The following is a 17909-nucleotide window of genomic DNA, read 5'->3' on the forward strand; positions in this document are numbered from 1 at the left end:
TAATGAAAGCACAACAAAGATTCCCCAACATCTTACATCAGCCAAAACATACTCCGTTTTCAAAGCCAAATACTTTGTCTGGAAGGCAGGAACTGGGGTAGTTGATTTTGTTCCTTACCAAGAGGGCAGGAACTGTAGCACCAGAAAGTGAAAGGCACCCTGGGGTCTCTGCCTCTTTACCTGACTTCTCTCCATGTACCTCTGGTCAAGAAGGAACCTCCGAGGACTATAACCAATTTTTACAGTTAACTAGTTCAATCAGTTCAATCAGTCCAGCCCTGTGTTACAGTGCGTAGGAAGGAAGACTAACCATCATCTCTACAAATAATCATCATCCCCAAAATAAGGATTTAAGTGTCCTAAAAAGCAAATAATTTTATTTCTTCACTTTTCATCTCATGCACTACCCTAGGTGCTGCTTGGAGTCTTTGTTTTGGCTTTGGATGAGATCACCAGGCACTCATTACTGATTTTCAGTGCAGTGGAGAACAGTTTGCATCCACCAATATTCTCCTGAGAAACTGTAATCCATACCACATCCAACTAGCACAAAGACCTCAGAAAGCTCAGCCCTAAAGATTTTCTGGAGCTAAAAATGCCACTGTCAGCAGGCCACTTCTCCACACCATTTTCATTCTCCTCTAATTTTTTTTCCCATGGCAACTCAAAACAGCCATAAAATGGCATGCCAAGAGGCTTCCTGTTCTATTAGCACTCTGTCAGACCCTACAAGGGCTCATCACAGACTCCAGAGAGCAGGGACACAGAGTCATGTAAATATGAAGCCAGTTTTCTCCTTAGCTCTTTGTGTGTTAGATAGTCAAGGCCTCTATAAAATAGACCTGAAAAAAGTCATTCTTAAAAAGGTCATGAATGTAGTCTGGCAGATCATTCCTCCTCTTGTGCTCAAGGATCTCTTGCTCTGCTTCCTGGAAGACTGCTTTATGGAGCCAACAGTGAGAGTGCTGCCAGGTATCATCTTGCTGTCACATTTATATTCAATAGCAGGAAAAAAAGCATAATGAATTTTGCACTGTTTGGTCTGGTTAAGATCATCAGAACTTTTTCAGTCAACTTAATCAACAGTAAGGGAATCACACTATTTCCACTTGTGTGTAGGTGCCAGAAATACCACAGTGCTTATATAACACCTCACTCATACAAACAGTTTTCTTGCAAGGGGTCATTTTTCATCTTCTAGGTTGCTCATTGATTTTAGTTTTAAAAACATAAAACAACAGCCCTATACCACACACTTTATGCAAAAGTATTCTTACAATTTCTTTTCCATATGGAATATGCTTCTCTTAATTTCTAATGGTTTTCAGTATCTCAAAAATAATACAGGACAGATGGAGATAGGCAGCAATTTCCAGATAGTTTCTGCCCTGGATATGAAACTACATGAGAGTATACTCTAAAAACACATTTTGGCATGTAATTCAACACAGAAAGGCCTGTTGAGTGCACCATTGGTTCCTGGTTATATGTTTTACTACTGTAGGAGCTTCCTGCATGCCAGTAATGTGGCACAACTCAGTCTCCTGCAGAAGCAAAAGCTTAAGGCCTTATTTTATTGGAGAGGATATAATTCAGATGGCTACACACAGGGGCCCTACCCTCTATCTCATCCTCTGTCTTCCAAAAATAAAAAAGTTAGGAAGGTACTGGGAGAGAATATTTTAAGACAGTTTTTCTTTGATAAAACAGTTCCCTGTTTGTTCTACACCTTGCATATTTCTGACCTTCAATGTAAACTTGAGGGGAAAAAAAAAAAAATAAAAGGATTTTCAGCACTAGAAGACAGAATCACTCACAGTAATATTGATGTTGCAGAAATTAGCATTCCAGAAACTGGGAAGTCTAGACACAACTGGGCCAAACTAATTCAGTGGCTTCTGTCATGGAGAGATGCATGTATAGTGATCTGCAAACACCTGTTCCTCTTTGTGAGCAGCTCTAATACTCTTGAAATAACATAAGAACATTTGTCAGGAAACCAGTTCTAACTAACATCACTGATACAAAACAAAACCTTCCCAAGGTGCAAGTCCACTTTAACCTGACAATTTTGCTGGGCTATCAGTAGCAAGTCACCAGTGTGACAGACAATCCTTTTCATCAAACCCCTACAAACTGCACAGTAATCAGACTGAATTTCCTGCACCAAAATCATCCTCCTGCTTGAAATGCCAAAGGAACCACTTACCTGGAACCTGTGAACCAACTCCAGTGACTGGCTGTCATTCTGGTCTGCTTCAAGGATTACATCCGTCAGTTTATGTATGATCACGTCCAAAGGGCCCTGATCTTCAATGGGTTTGGTGAGGTCAAGCTGAAGAAAACAGAGAGAAACATTTTCTTAATATTTGGGGGATCCAGGCTCTTGTCCCTGCCACCATCCAAGGTGTTGCTGCCACACAGATGACATTTACTTTACAGTGCCTTTGTTTTGGTATGTTATCTAAATCCCTGAGAACTGACGTGCCACTGAAAGTTAGAAAACTTTACTTAGACACTTATTTCTCAGCAGTGCAGCTCTAATTCCATGAAAAACAGTGAAGTCACCAGCAAGTACCCTCCATCCAAACGTCTTCCTGTGCTTCTCCACCCTAAACAAACACACGTCTCTACAGCTCAATTTCCCAGTATGTTCACACGGTTTCCTGGTACATTCACATATATGCAAAAGGAATGAGCTAACAAGGACTAACACCACTAATAAAAGGAAGGTCTGCTGTACCCTTTGCCCATTGGGATTGCACAAAACAGCACCCAGGACGGGAATAAAGGTAACACAAAAGCAAGTGACTCAGGATCTGTGGAAATTCATCTGCTATTGAGACAGCTATTCAGCTGGTAAGGAGGGGTGCAGCTCCCAGACAGCTCCCAATAGCAGACTTTGGCATTTAGCTGGGTAGGAGACAAAGATTTGGGGTGGGGTGTACAGAAAGTCTGGTAAAGACAACACAGGAAGGCATGAAAACAGTGGCAATGCATGACTTGGTTCCAGTACCAAAACAGAGTTCAAGAGCAGAGGATTGAGGAATTCTCTCTTGAAATATCAATGCAAAGAAGCCTACTGGACCTGTACGAGATGCATGCAAGGATCATAAGAGAGCTGGCCAGTGTTACTGTGAGGGCTTGGATTTATCAGGATATAATTCAAAACTATAGAGATTCCAACTAAATCAGGCAAAAATAAATCTACTACACGGGCAGTCTGGTTACAGCAGTCTCACAGAGCTGGCAGGATTTATCAAGATTTTCCACACCTGACTGGGCAAAGCCCCTAAGCAACTTAGTATAAATTTAATGCCAAATCTTCTTTGATGAAGATGATGTATTGCAGACCCTTAAGATGCTCACGGAACATAACGATCCCATTAAGCTATTTACCAAATTTAACGTTAGTTCGATGTAAGTACCAGAACTGGCTCATGTTCTAGCCAACGCACCAGGCTGCTCAAGGCACAGAAGCTGTAAGATTCAATTCAACTAGTTGTGAGACCTACTGCATCACTGGCAACTTAACTTTGTAAATGCCAAACCAGGAACTTCTTTGAGAGGAAAGATGGATGTATACTCACTAAAGTTAGCATCTGATTTTACCTGCATGATACTTTCTATTACTGCTTTCTTTTTAATTCAACTCTGGTAAAGATGGGTGTGAGAGGCACAGGAGGGAGACAAGTACCGGGCAGAACAGGCTGCTGCTGCTGCTGTTTTCTGTCTCATTAGCTTGAGTTTTGTCCTACTAAAATTTCCCACCCTACAGAAATGGCCCTGCTTTGAATTAAGGAGTGAATGCCTTAAAGAAGATAAAGATAAGACAGGATCAAACCCATAAAACTAAAACAGCAGAAGTCTATCAGCCTTATATTAATCTGCTAGTTGCTAATGTAACCGATCCACAGAGCTGAATGACTCTTCTTGCATAGGCACTCTCATCTGGACTAGGCTTCCCTGAGCAGCATAACTGAAGGTACCTATGGCACAAAAGCAAATTGAAAGACTGCCAATTCCTCCCTCAGAGACCACCTTTGCTTGCCCATTACTATACACTCCTACTAACAGTTATGGGTTGGGGCCCTTTGAAGTCCTTATGCAGATTCAAATATAACTGGAAAACACAGTGTGTGTCTCTCTTCCAAGGAGATGAGCAGAGACCACCAGCAGTGGTCTGTGGGTGTCCACAGTGGGCAGCACTCCCTACAAGCAAAGAGACCAACAGGACAGACTGGGTGTGGATGCTCAGGGATGGGTAAGCTGTGGCCAGGTGAGGCAGTCCACAGAAGGTCTGCCTGTCCTGACATATTTTCACTCTCACAAGCAGTGCAGCACGAAGGCTAGGGGACAGCCTAAGTATCTGCAAAACAAAGGCAAAATGAAGTGAACTGCAGCTTGCCTAAAGGACACAGAAAGCAATAATTAACTTCTTCAACCAAGCTCCAGAAAAATCAGTTAATATCCTTAAAAGAAATCTCAGATGACCATGCTGCTACTTCTGATTTTTTCCATCTGCCTATCACATCTGGAAGGAAACAGCAAAACAAAAGGTCCATTTAACTAGGTCAGAAAATTCATGGTTGCCAAGGTACAAAATTCTGAATTAATCCATTTCCAAGACTTGCAGTTTGAAAAGCAGTAAGAAGCAAGTATGTACTTGAGATTGGTTACCCCTCTACATTCTTCCTGAACTTTCAGCTCAATCTGCACAGAAACATTCAGAAAACAAGAAAACAGTCCTCTCTTTCAGCCTTGACACAAGAATAGAAGTAAGCCTTCAAGGCAAATCCAGGCATTTCCAGCACAGTGTTTTCTGCAAGCATTAGACATCTGGGCAAGATAACTTCACAACAGTTGCGCCAGCTAAACGCAACAGGCATATTTTGAGAACGAAACCAAATGCACGTACTTTGCACACTGGAAAGCATTAAAAAGACTCCCCCCTAACATTGTTTTGCTTCCCTTTTACCAGTAAAGCAATGTGAGAAACGACAGCATGATAAAGCAGCTACTCTGGAAGGAAGTTCTGTGACCACTTCAATTGCCTCAACAAGGACAGCAGGTACATTTCAGCCACAAAAACCTTCAAAAGCTGATCCAGTATTTTGTGGATTGGAGGATCAAACCATTTGCAAGAATAAGTTCTCTGTGTTTAGAGTCATGCTGCAGAAAGCAAATATTCCTGGGCTGCATGGAATTTGGAAGAGATCCACCTTCCTTTTATGCACTAAGAAAAAAAAGTAAAAGTAGAAGGAAAAAAAAAGACTTGAGAAGGTAAAAAGAAGCCTTTTCAAGTGGAGCATCAGACCCAAAAAAGAAGTCAGTGAAAGTAAAGTGCAAAATTTCTGATGGCCCTCTGCTGCGACAAACACTGATTCATTGTTTGTCATCAGCTGGAATCTGAGCCCTCCTACTTCCCTTCCCTTTCAGCATCTCTCTCTCTGAATGATCTCTACATTTGACATGATCACCCAAAGGTTTGTTATTGCAAAGGGCTAACACCATAGCAACAGAAATGAGAGGAAAGATTTATCAGCACCAGCTTGAAAAAAACAGATACATCTATGGTGCCTTTTCTTCTATGAGATAAACTATAGCCTGCTCTGCTTGCCCTTCTTCATGTTAAAAAACCAAACCCAACCAGGTATTGGCTTCATGGCATTGTCACTTATCACCCAGCAAAACTCAGGTACATGACATGGAAGAGAGTATCAACAGTGTACACAGTAATGTAATGTACAGTACAGTAATGCAATATATGTGTGACACAGACTGGTGCACTGTCTCTGGGTAAAAAAATGGATGGACAACCAGGCCCAGAGAGTGCTAGTGGTGAACGGAGTTAAATCCAGTGGGCAACTGGTCACACGTGGTGTTTACCAGCGCTCAGTATTGGTGCCAGCGCTGCTCTATGTCATTGTCAATGATCTGGACAGGGGCATCAAGTGAACCCTCAGTTTGAAATTCAAACCAAGCTAGGCAGGAATGCTGATCTGCTGTAGGGCAGGAAGGCTCTGGAAGGTGATCTGGACAGGCTGGATCCAAGGGCCAAGACCAACCCTATGAGGTCAACAAAGCCAAGGGCCAGGTCCTGCACTTGGATCACTCACAACAGCCCCACACAGTGCTACAGGCTGGGGACAGAGTGCACAGAGTGGCTGGGAAGCTGTGTGATGGAAAAGGACCTGGGGGTGCCATTTGACAGCAGCTGAACATGAGCCAGCTGTGCCCAGGTGTGGCCAGGAAGGCCAATGGCATCCTGGCCTGTGTCAGCAGTAGTGTGGCCAGCAGAAGCAGGGCAGGGATTGTCCCCCTGTACCCAGCACTGGTGAGGCCACACCTCAAATCCTGTGTTCAGTTCTGGGCCCCTCATGACAAGAAAGACACTGAGGGGCTGGAGTGTGTCCAGAGAAGGGCAACAGAGCTGGGGAAGGGTCTGGAGCACAGCTCTGATGAGGAGTGGCTGAGGGAACTGGGGCTGTCTAGCCTGGAGGAAAGAGACAGAGGAGGGACCAGATTGCTCTCTACACCCCCTGAAAAGAAGCTGTAGCCAGGTGAGTGTTGGTCTGTTCTCCCAAGTAACAAATGATAAGACATGGGGAAATGCCCTAAAATTGCACCAGGGGAGATTTATATTGGATTTTAAGAAAAATTTCATCAATGAAAGAAGTCAATCAATAGAACAGGTTGCCCAAGAAAGTGGTGGAGTCACCATCCTTGGAGGTATTTAAAAGGCATGTAAATGTGGCACTTGGAGATGTGGTTTATTGATGAACTTGGCAGTGCTGGGTTAACAGCTGGACTTGATTTTAAGGGTCTTTTCCAATCAAAATGATCATAGTTCTGTATGCCTTTCCTGGTCCTTCAAATCCATATATGGAAGAAACCAACCAGTAGATAAATGCTCTTATCATAGCTGGCTGCAGCCAGCCTGCCTACCTTTTAATAGAAGGATGGGCTGAAAGTTACAAAACACTCCAAGCTTAGAACCGACAGTCTCTCCCACAGGCTTCCCAGAGAATCCACTGGAAAGCAAGCTACAGGCACGCAGAGCTCCATCTCTGCCCTCCTCTTCCCCTTCCCCCTTCCTCTGTCCTCCAGAAATACACAGCCAGCACATTATCCAAATCATTACAGAGAAGGGCAAAAAATGTTTATTTCCACTAAGCATAATTTGTTTAAAGTTTTGGGGTTGTTTTTCTCCAGAACCCTGGCAATCCATCTGTATTGCAGGGACAGGGCGAGTGCCTGGCAGAGTGCCATGGCTCTCCACTGCTCCCAACTGCAATCCCACACAAATGCATTTCTGGAAGCCGTGTATAAAAATAAAACTATGTCCAAGTGGAGAAAATCTGGATTTGTTCACTCAGGGGAAAAAAAAAATAACCAAGCCAAACAACTACAAATGCTGGATTTAGGAAAAAGAAATATAATTTATAATAATGATTAAAAATAGTTGTGTATTTTTTGTTTTATTCAGTGTTTCCAGTCCATGGCATAATCAGCTGTATTTCAGAATCTGCCTGACTAGGATTTGTTGATTTTGATTTATTTTTTAAAGCTCTTCTTCCAAAATAGTTTTTGGATTAGCATTCACATGAAATGAAGTTTTAATACCAACCTGTTCTTTTATCTGAACCAAAGAGAGTAACATCCACTGCTATATCCCTGAGGAATGTAGAGTCTACATTTCTATTTAGCCTCACTTTTCTCTTATTATATTTTCATTAAAAGTAAAGACCCATACAGCTTTTCTGCAAACATTTTGCTCCCATTCTCCAACCCACTAACAAACTCTATTTGCCAGGATGCTGCTCGAAGTTATTGCTGTTTTCATTTGATGTGATGCTAAGACAGCAGCGTTCTAGATGTGCATCCTAGAACTGGAGTGCATGTCCCTTCACAGCAGCCTGTCGTGCTGCAGGTAGAAAATGTCTGTTAAACTTTCAGAAGTTTACCAAAAAAGGTAAATTAAGGTAGAAATCTAAGCTTTCTCAGTAGGCAGATAGCACCAAATCACCAGAATAACTTCAATATTATTAACTTTTCTAGCACTTCAATAACTGAAGTGCTAGAAAAGTTAATAAAATGCTGCAAAAGTGAAAGATTCCATTCTACTTTCTGGTAGGGACCTGTCAATGGTGTGCTACACATTTCACAAATCACAGTCCAAAAGTCACTTTGTGATAATCTAGCCACTCTCCTCCCTGTGAACTGGACATACAACTTCAGCCTGACCCGACTTCTTTGCTCCTTGATTCCTGAGACTGTATACAGAATTTTCTAGATGAATCTGTTGTATTCTGCTATTCTCTGCTAAGGCTGTATTGGTCCCAAGACATGTGGGCTTTATTTCAATCTTAATTCAGCTTCTTAAACTCCACTGTATGAAAACCTTCGGGATTTTAGCCCTCATCTTCCACTCCTGGGGCTATTTTCTATCCTGTATTTTCATCACATACATTTATATCAAAAGGCTTGTAAAATAAAGCTTTTCAAATTCTCTTCCACCCCCAGTGTTTACCTGTGCTGTGCATCAATGCTGAGCAAATCACAATGAAAAAGTCACAAGCTCCAGATGGGAAAGCCAAGTCTTCACAAAGCTGAACTCTGACAGCTGATCTATTGGTGGACACTGCTCTCTCCCAAAAAGAGAAGAAAGCATCTAAAAATATCTTAAGCGCTTTGGAGAGGGAGGGGAAACAGCAAAAATCAATACTGTCAAGTTCATTGTTTCACCCTACTGTAAAATGTAAACAAAAATACAGATGATATTCTAATTACAGGAGAGAATGTGCTTGCTTTTGAAAGAAAGTGGAAAAATTTCCTGAAAGAAATCAGGAAAGCAGTTGTGCATGTCCATCCATACATATAAGACCTACTTGTGCACAGAAACAGAACAGAATGGCACAGAAGCCTGACTGCTCTTGGGACAAACCAAGGGAAATCCATATGAAAAGTAAGACCAACACATGCTTCTTCCATGAATTAAATCCTTCAGGAGCAGTCCACTCCTGTCCTGTCCCTCCAGGGACTATACACTCAAAAAAGAAGCTGTCAGGTCTGTGCTGCACAAAACTGACACAAATGACCCCTGGCCAAAGCCCATGGAAGATAACAAAATATATATCACAAAACACTTCCTCAGGAGGAAAGACACCATGTTACCTGGCATATTTCAGTGGTATACAGACTCCCTGTAGCTCCTAAAACACCTATGTATTGTAACTAAATAAATATTTGTATATTTAGGAGATTTTGTCCTCATCTCTCTCTCTCAGAAAAAAAAGTTATCTGGGCTTTCATCACACCCATATAGTGCAGAAGTATTCGGCACTTGCTGCTGCTGCTAATGGGGCCAAAGGATACCAAAGGACAACATGAACTCCTCCCTAGGAAACAAACACCAGCTCTGTCCCATTGCAAAGGGCAAACAGGGACCTGACCATCAAAGGCTGTCAAGAAAGAGTAAAACGTTCACCAGGAGGTGCTGGTTGGTCTCTCCACACCACCCTTGCCCAGCACTGCATTAAGCTGCACATCCTGTTGCAGCAGCGGCAATCTGAGAAAGGAAATCCGCTGCGGAGAGGAGAGCTCGCCGCTCACACTGATGAGAGGAGAGGGCATCGCTAACAGCCACCACCTCACATGAGAACTCTCCCAAGCAGGAAGGAAACACCTTGAAAATACCCTACCTTCTTCCTGGTCTTTTTGAAATCACGGAAGCTGAAGGCTGACCAAAGAGCTTACCCGTCTACCACTGCAGGACACTAGAGTTATCTGCTGTTGTTCTGCCCAGATTAGTTTAACAGAAACACCAAAGGAGAAGGAAAGCAAGTCCCACACTATGATATGTCATGCAGACTCTCAGGCAAATATCAGTGACATCCCAGGCATCAAGACATGCCTAAAGACGAGGAGCAGCATAACAGCCTACGAAGCTGGGTTCCCATTTTCCCAGATACCGAAACTTGAACACTAGGGGAAATTCTGGGTTTAACAGATGGTTTCTTAGTGTTTTCTTGCATTTTTATGTTTACTTTGCATTCTGCCTGAGAGTATGTGTGAGCATTTTGCACATTTTCAGGAGCTGCATGCAGCTGCCACCCTGGAAGCTTGGTATGACATCTGAAACATCTGGGAAGTCCTCACTTCTAGCTGTACTCTAGATAAAATGAAGGAAAAGAAAGCTCATAGGTTTTTTTTACACTACATATACTAACAGACACCATTTATGGATCACTTCCCCAACTACTACACAAACTGACTAGTCCTTGTACGTTCAAGGCTTGTCCCCAAGTAACACAATCCCCCAGGACCCTGGTGAGCATCACCTTCCCACAGCCTCCTCTGCCCCCTCCCACAAAAGCAAAGAGTGAGGCAGCACTGCTCTTGCCTGTGCAGTAACACTGGGATAAGATAATGCACCCCAGTTACTCAAACGTCTCCCACTCTTCCCCTCACTTCCCTCCTTACTCTGGTACACATATTTCCACAGAGCATCATCCTCCTGTTAGTGCTAAGTTTTTCCCCTTTCACTTCTTTAAAAGCAAGACAAGAAATCCCATGTTTGGGCTACGGCTAAACCTCTTCACAGAAACCATTTTCAGACTTTCTATCTTACCCAGGACTGGAACATTGTTACTAGAACTTTGTTTTAGACTTACAGCCCAACACACACACACAAAAATAAATTCTAGCAATTAAAGTTTAACAGCTTGGTTTATCTCCTCTACAATACTTTGGCAGTTGCAGAAAGTTCTTTTCAGAACTTGCCAAGATGTGGGAATGGCTATTTCTGGGCATGATATTGAGAGCTCGTGTCCCATTAGGAGTGGATTGCACTGAGCAGGTTTTTGTAGGCAAGTGGTTAAGCAGCTCAGCCTTACTCAGAGATGGTTTGAAAGACCATTGCTGATTTTCAGCAATGCAGTAGAAATAATCAATGTTACCCAAATCCACAAAAGCCTCTTGCCAAGGGTGTCCCCTGAGGTCACCAAGGCTCCTGTGGATTAAGAAGGGCAACAGAACAAATCCACAGATTAGCAGAGGAGAAAAGTTGAACAGAAAATGTGTAACACGGGAGGATTAGTGCCCCAAAGAATGAAAGCAAGTTATAGAAAAACAAGAACACAGGAGAATGAACATTCAGCATAACCTGCCTTGCTTCACTTCCTGGAACTGTCAAAAAGGCAATGTTCAGTACACCAGATTAAAAGGCTATAGAGGAAATCTCAGTGTGGAAGGTATGGGAAAATTACTAAGTGGTTCCTAGTAGCACAACATCTCTGATCCACTTCTGCAATGCTCAAATCAGATCCAGAAATCCTCCTTCTTTTTATTTTACATGGCAGAATTTTGATGGTTTTTTTGAGTGAGCTGGGTGAGCTGTAGCCCAGTTATTGAACTGACAGCTCAATCAACCCTGTAGGAGAGCAGACAGCAGAGGAGGAGTGGAATGGAGACACTATCCATGGAGAACAATCCAGCTAATCCAGAAGGCACAAACAGTGCAGCACTACAGCCAGTATAGCTCAGGTGAGCAGAGGGAGGGGCACGAGAATGGTGAACTTCACTTCTCAAACGTTCCAACCCTTAATTATATCACAATATATGGAATTAAAACATCAAGACCTTACAGTACTACAAATACTTTTGGTTTTTTAATAACTACTGGAATACAGAGAATGTTAAGATGAAGGAAGCATATTCTGAAAGTTTCTCTTGAAGATACACAAACAAGGACTGCCCAACTTCCTTCTTTTTGATCATGGGATTAGGTAAGTAAAAAAGCTGATACACAAGAAGTATCCCCAGAAAGCCTGGCTACTACCCTTTATCCTAAGGGCTGACAAAGCTCAGCTGTGGATTTACACCACACAGCTCAGGCTCAGCTTTTGGATAATTCTTCAGCAGCACCTGTCAAACATCAAGAGCAGTCAGAGCTCCAGTGTGTGCAGCTGTACTTCCCATGAAATTGCCAATGTCTCTGCTGTGTCTGCTGTAATTCTCCCTTCAACAAAGCTTCCCATCTGGCACAGCCAGGCTGCCAGAACCCTCTTCATTTCTGTTAGCTACTAGCCCCCAGAGAGCTGTATTTCTAGGTGCATTTCCCTTTCTCAAGAGACTCTGGATGACGCCAAATTGTTAGCAAATGTAGGTAGCACCCGAAGTACATTTAAACCAGTCTGCTCATCACTTTGCTGAATTTGTGTGCTCTTTATTGTGTACTAGGAAATTTAAATGCATGTGGAGGGAGCACTAGCTGTCTGAGTAGAAAGTTTTTATGCTCTTTATTCACCCCCTGCCTAAACTAATTAGGATCCCTTCTGAAAAACGAACCAAAATTGAAACATACTTGTCTTAAAAAAAAAACAAACTTCCTTCATCCAAACACATTTTTATGGTGCTGCTCATGACCACTGGATAGCTAGTAATGCTTGTGCAACTGCAAAGGGTAGAGGAGGAGGAGGAGAAGTACACTGGAATAAGGCAGGGAAGAAACACAAAAGCTTTAGAAGACTTAGCCTAAAGGGAAAATAAAAATGAGTAAGGTTGCTCTTAAACATAGAGAAGGCCATGCTTAGGCTGACCTATATCATATCCCTATGCTTCATGAGTAGAATCAGAAGAGAGATCATGAAGAGATTTAAGAGACTGTGTCATTCCCTTCCATTCTGTTCCAGCAAGTATTGTTTACAGAAGAATGAAGTTGCCTTTCAATTACAAAGCATTACTTCAGCTTGAAACCACTGCTCCCAGTGAGACAAAATGATAAAACCATTCCTTCCAAGGGTGAATTTACAGACATTTGAAATGGTCTGAAATGAACACAACTGCAAAGGTGAAACTCCTCATCATTTCTCAAATGGAGGAAGAAGGGCATAGGTGGAGATTATACTCATCCCTCACTGGTGCTGCAGTGCTAGGAGGTATTGGAGAAAGGAGGAGAAAGTGAAGTCAGGAGAAGGTGGCTGGGACACAGGCAAGGCTCTAACTGGAGCCTCTCTGGGTCTAACTCATTGCATCAGCAAATACCCTGGCACAGAGGCAGTGATCAGTAATTGCCAGCTGCTTTGCAACAACTGCAAAACAGATGTGCTGTTTACTTTCTACCATGTCTGATGAAGTCCTTGTAAGTGGTCTGCTGCTCAGCCACACCTCAGACATTTTTTCCCACTCAGGTGAATAGTCTTCCTCCAATGCAGCACCTGCCCAACACACATGGAGACCAATAGCCCAGGGAGAACATTTTAAGTAAAATTCCTTTTAAACAAGAATGATAAAAGCTCTTACTTTTGCTGTGCTGAGATCGTCTGACAATCCCTCTGAAGTTATCGCCCAGCTATTCTGAAGCAGGAAAACTAACACAGAATTTAGTAATACAAAGAATGCTAGAATCAAGCTGCATTAGATTAAATTAGAGGATAAAATGGTATACAATTCAAGCAGATTTATGACTTCAGGATGGCAAATGTATAAAGAAAGTAATTAGTAAAGACTGCTGAGTTGTGAAAAGCTCCAGGATTTGATAATAAAGGATGCTCAGCATTTTTTGCCAGCATGCCAAAGAGTGACATGTATTTTGGGAAGACTCAAAAAAGAAGAAAAACTGGGATCTCTGTGTAGCAAGCATAGGGTTAACATTAAAGATAATATAGAAATGGCCACAAATTTTACACAAATGTTTGGCTTCAGCTTTCAACAAGAATAAAGAGGCTGGTCATGAGGGCAAGACAAGTTGGTGAACAGAGATGGATACAGATACATCAATGGGTACCAGCAGCCAAAGCCAGAACTCATGGAGTGAGAGTCACAGGAGCCAATAACTACATTAATTTCAGACCTCCTCCTGCAGTCAGAGAGGAATGAATAAACACTTTGACTTCAAATTAATTTAGTCCATCTTACTTTCATGTTCTAGAATAAGAGCAATCACACCTGAAGTATGTCTGATCAGAAGGAGCCTAGTGGAATGGCGCAGATGTCAGGTGAAGCTTCAGAGTTTAATGTGCTGAAGGAAAAGGAAACTCTGTTTCTCCCACACTGGGTATGAACAACAACAACAACAAAAAAAAAGCAAGCACCCCTCCCCCCATCTCTAGAAAAACAAAATTAAATTAAAATTCAATTAAACAAAACATTACATAGGAGATCAGAGGATGGTGATATAAGGGTTCTGAAGAGCTGTGCTTCCAAATGATTAGGGAAAAAAAAAAAGAGAAAAAAGAGGCAACTATATCAGGGAAAGAGAAGAGGGGAAAATGACAGCTACTTACTGTTCATCTGATTTAGCGGTACAGCAGATTTTCAGTACATTTGAAGATGCTGAAAAACCATCAGATCTTCAGGTGTAAATTAAAAAATGTAGTAAAAAGTGACATGAATCTCAAAAAGATGGACCGGACCAGACCAGACCCACCTAACTGGCTGTATAACCACTGATTCTCTAGACAGAGAAAATGCAGCAAAGCATTTTTTTTTTCTTTCTTTGTCGTTTTCTTTCTCAATAAAGCATACAAGGCAGGTGGAACTGGAGAAGGACAATGACCCATAGAAGCATGGCAAGGTGAATGACGGGTTAAATAAAAGAAGCTGACAATGGTTTGCATGCTGAAAGGAGCAGTGGCAAACCAGAGAGGCTGTGCTAGTGCCATTCCTCAGGCACTGGTTTTCTGACCATTTTATTTAATATCTTCATTAGCAGTCTTAGCACAGTAAGTAGATTACTGATAGACCTTAATATCTACATAGTGTAACTGGCTCTGCCACTTAGCAGTATCATGCAGACGGGAGAATCAGAAATAGAACAACACTGAGTAAATACAAATGAAAATTATGATGACATGACAAAAATAATCTGAATATCACCATGACCAGGGTATTTTACCTGAGGTTTTTAAGAGTTAAACTACTGAAAAAGGTGCTATTGAGAGCCCCATTGAACAGTTTTACCCAGTTAGGGCATCCATGACTAGAAGTAGAAAATCACAATGAAAAGAAGGCTTAAGAATTCAACTAAACTTTTTAAGTTACAAGCTTAAGAACACAGAAAATCCCTTCCACACATTCCGTGGCCATGGATCCTTATAAACTATGAATAGGAGCATTTGGTCTAATGCAGATTCTTAGGAAGCCACTTTTTGGCATGAAATAGCTTACCTTAATCATAAATACTGTTGCTACACTGGAATACTGACTGATTTGATGCTATAAATGGGAATTCTGAAGTGTACAGCACAAAGAAATCTCCTACCCAGGAACACATTTGTTCCTGGAGCTCCCTAAATATTCTCAGAGGAACAAAAGAACGAGGAAGTACAGAGATGAAACAGAAGAATCTCAGGTTTCAGATTATTCAAACTTGCATTCCACTTTATAAACAGAGCACTAAGTGAGCAGTACAGAGGCAAGATTAAAAAAGGACTATCAGAAACATCACTCAGGAAGAAGCAGGCAAAGCAGCGCTTTGTCGTTGTCCTGCGAATCAAGGTCATGGCACCCTCCCTAGTTCTGGTGTCTTCCCTCATGCACTTGACTGACAAGCCATCCTCACCAGATGGAGAAGGAAGCTGTAGCTCTGCCCTTGGCAAGGCAGCCAGGCCATGCTGGACTTCTCCAAGGATCCTGCAGACACCTTGTCTCACTGAGATGGCTGGGCTGATTTACAGGAATATCAGTGTTACAAAAGTAGGTCAAAACTTCATTTTAATTGGTTAATAATAGTTTCAGATTTTGTCTCACAAGCCTACCATTTGACTGTTGGGGCTTTAAAATTACATAACCCACCCCTCACTACTCATTTGCTTTTTCTTTTTGCTGTTTGAACAGGAAAATGACTTCCTATTCAGGGAAGACAGTGAATGCTGAGGTAATTAAATGAGCTAGAAAAAGAACAGCTAAAATTGCATTTCTTATTCCTCACTCAACTTTGTTTACATGAATCTCAAGCCTTCCTGTCACAGCAACAGGTAAAACATCCAAGAAAATAGAGTCTATAAATTGTTGTTATGCCTTCTATAGAAGGCATAACCAAAACCCATCTTCACTATTCATACTCATTTTAACAGGCAAAGATGGGAAGGCAGTAAAATAAGTGTAACACAACGACACAGCCAGAGTGTGAAAAGCCTGTCTGTGTAGCTTACAACCAGAGGACAGAGAGTGCCAGACATACCTAGAAGGTCTCATGCTATAACCTAGTTTTCAAACTGTTTGCATGCACTCTTCCTCTGAGCTCTGATTTAAAGGCACTTGTCATGATTCTCACTCAGCTGTCTGTCGAGACACCCTTTGCTGCTTCTCATGCATCAGCAGAGATGATGCTTCATTTGCTCTCTCTTTCCTTCTCCAATCCTTTGCAGAGAGGTAGCTCCAAACTCTTTTCAAATTTCACCACAGCAACACTTCTCCACCGCTTTTACCTGGGCAAGATCCACTCTGTCAACTGCCAGCGATGGCTGGTCCCAGCTCCCATCTGCCCCCAGGCCCCTGCTCCAGCAGACATTACCAGCAGCCTCAGTTTTGACACTTTGGTATTCCTCTCTTCAGCTCTGTTTTTCATTGTAATCACTGTAATCAAAATTCTAGTTTCTGCTTTTCTGCCTCTGGCTCTTACCTCAACCTCTGCTTTTGCTCCTGTCCCAGCTAGCTCTTTGAGCTCTCCACTTACATCAGTCTCTGTGAACATGAACACCAAACTACTGGGCCTGCTATTTAGAAGTGACTATCAATTCTCTCAAACTCTCTCCTTCTTGCAATCCAGACCTTCCAGATTCCTTGCATTTCTCACCACATCACCCCTTCTTTTGGATCAGAGGGAAGTCCTCCCCTATTCATCTTCAAAATTCTTGAGCTTATTCTCTCCCACCACTCATCCACACATAAAGCTAATTTACACTGCCCACTTCAAAAATCCAACCAATGCCTTAGCATTTTCTTTCATCCTGCTGCTTCCACTTCAGAAAAGCTTGCCATAAACATATACACAGCTCTGTCGCTGCTAGACTTCACATCCCTTTTTCCAATTCCTGAGTGACATAAAGTTGCTTCTAAAACAGCCAAATGCTCAGAAATCTTCTGCCTTTTCTCCAGAGGTCTATTTGACTCCATCTACCAGCTTGACCACACCTAGATTTAGAGAAGCAGGAGTGTGGGTGTGACACTACACCTAAACAAAGCTCAAAGGCTACACAGCTTTGAGCAAGGACACTCTGAACTTCTAAGGGCAGAATAACATGCACAGAGACCAGCTGAGCACAGGGGCATCTCAGCTGAACTTCGAGCCTTGAGCACTGAGGAAGCTGTTCACAAAAAAAAGGTAAGTATAATCCACACATTTATATACGGTGTACACTTTTATATATTTTCTTTTACATACATATTCTTACCTTTCCAAAAGCCCTTGTTGGGGAAGATATACATACATATGTTCTTTTTCCTCTTTGCTTCTAACTAGTTAACTTTCACTTAGGACATGGCAGAAAAGAAACCACCACATTGCCACTCTGAGCCATCTTCAGTAACTAAGAACTTACACTGAACTTCTGCACATTTCCCCGTAGTCATTTGTCACCACTGGAGTATTTAAAAGCCTACATTTCAGGGTGAAAATGGGGCTTGAAACCACTAAACTGCATTTCAGTGCCATCACTTGATAATTAGAAGTACTCTCTTACATTTATCCTTAAAACTATAACATGAATACAAAGTCTTTTCCTTGGTTCCACCTGGAACCAAGCACCTCACCATAACCAGTCAGCTTCAAGTTCTCTGAGCAGGAAAAACCAAAATCATGTATCATTGCTGTCACAGCTTTTATACCCAGAAGTTTTCACATCCAATTGGCAAAAAGGGCAGGTTTGCTGACAAAACCACTTCCACAAGCTTCCTGAGCATTT

The 17909-nt window shown here is 42.1% G+C and overlaps 1 protein-coding gene across 4 annotated transcripts in view; it reads right to left on the minus strand.

Moving 5' to 3' along the window:
• The window catches only part of ITPK1 (inositol-tetrakisphosphate 1-kinase), a 137759-nt gene that overhangs the window by 65551 nt on the left and 54299 nt on the right, over positions 1–17909 (minus strand). For all 4 annotated transcript variants that reach the window (XM_058842138.1, XM_058842132.1, XM_058842145.1 and 1 more), the window contains exon 4: positions 2210–2335. In XM_058842138.1, the coding sequence (XP_058698121.1) occupies positions 2210–2335 (126 nt within the window). The remainder of the gene's footprint in view (positions 1–2209; positions 2336–17909) is intronic.

The sequence above is a fragment of the Poecile atricapillus genome, chromosome 1 (assembly GCF_030490865.1).
Source record: "Poecile atricapillus isolate bPoeAtr1 chromosome 1, bPoeAtr1.hap1, whole genome shotgun sequence".
Taxonomy (NCBI): domain Eukaryota; kingdom Metazoa; phylum Chordata; class Aves; order Passeriformes; family Paridae; genus Poecile; species Poecile atricapillus.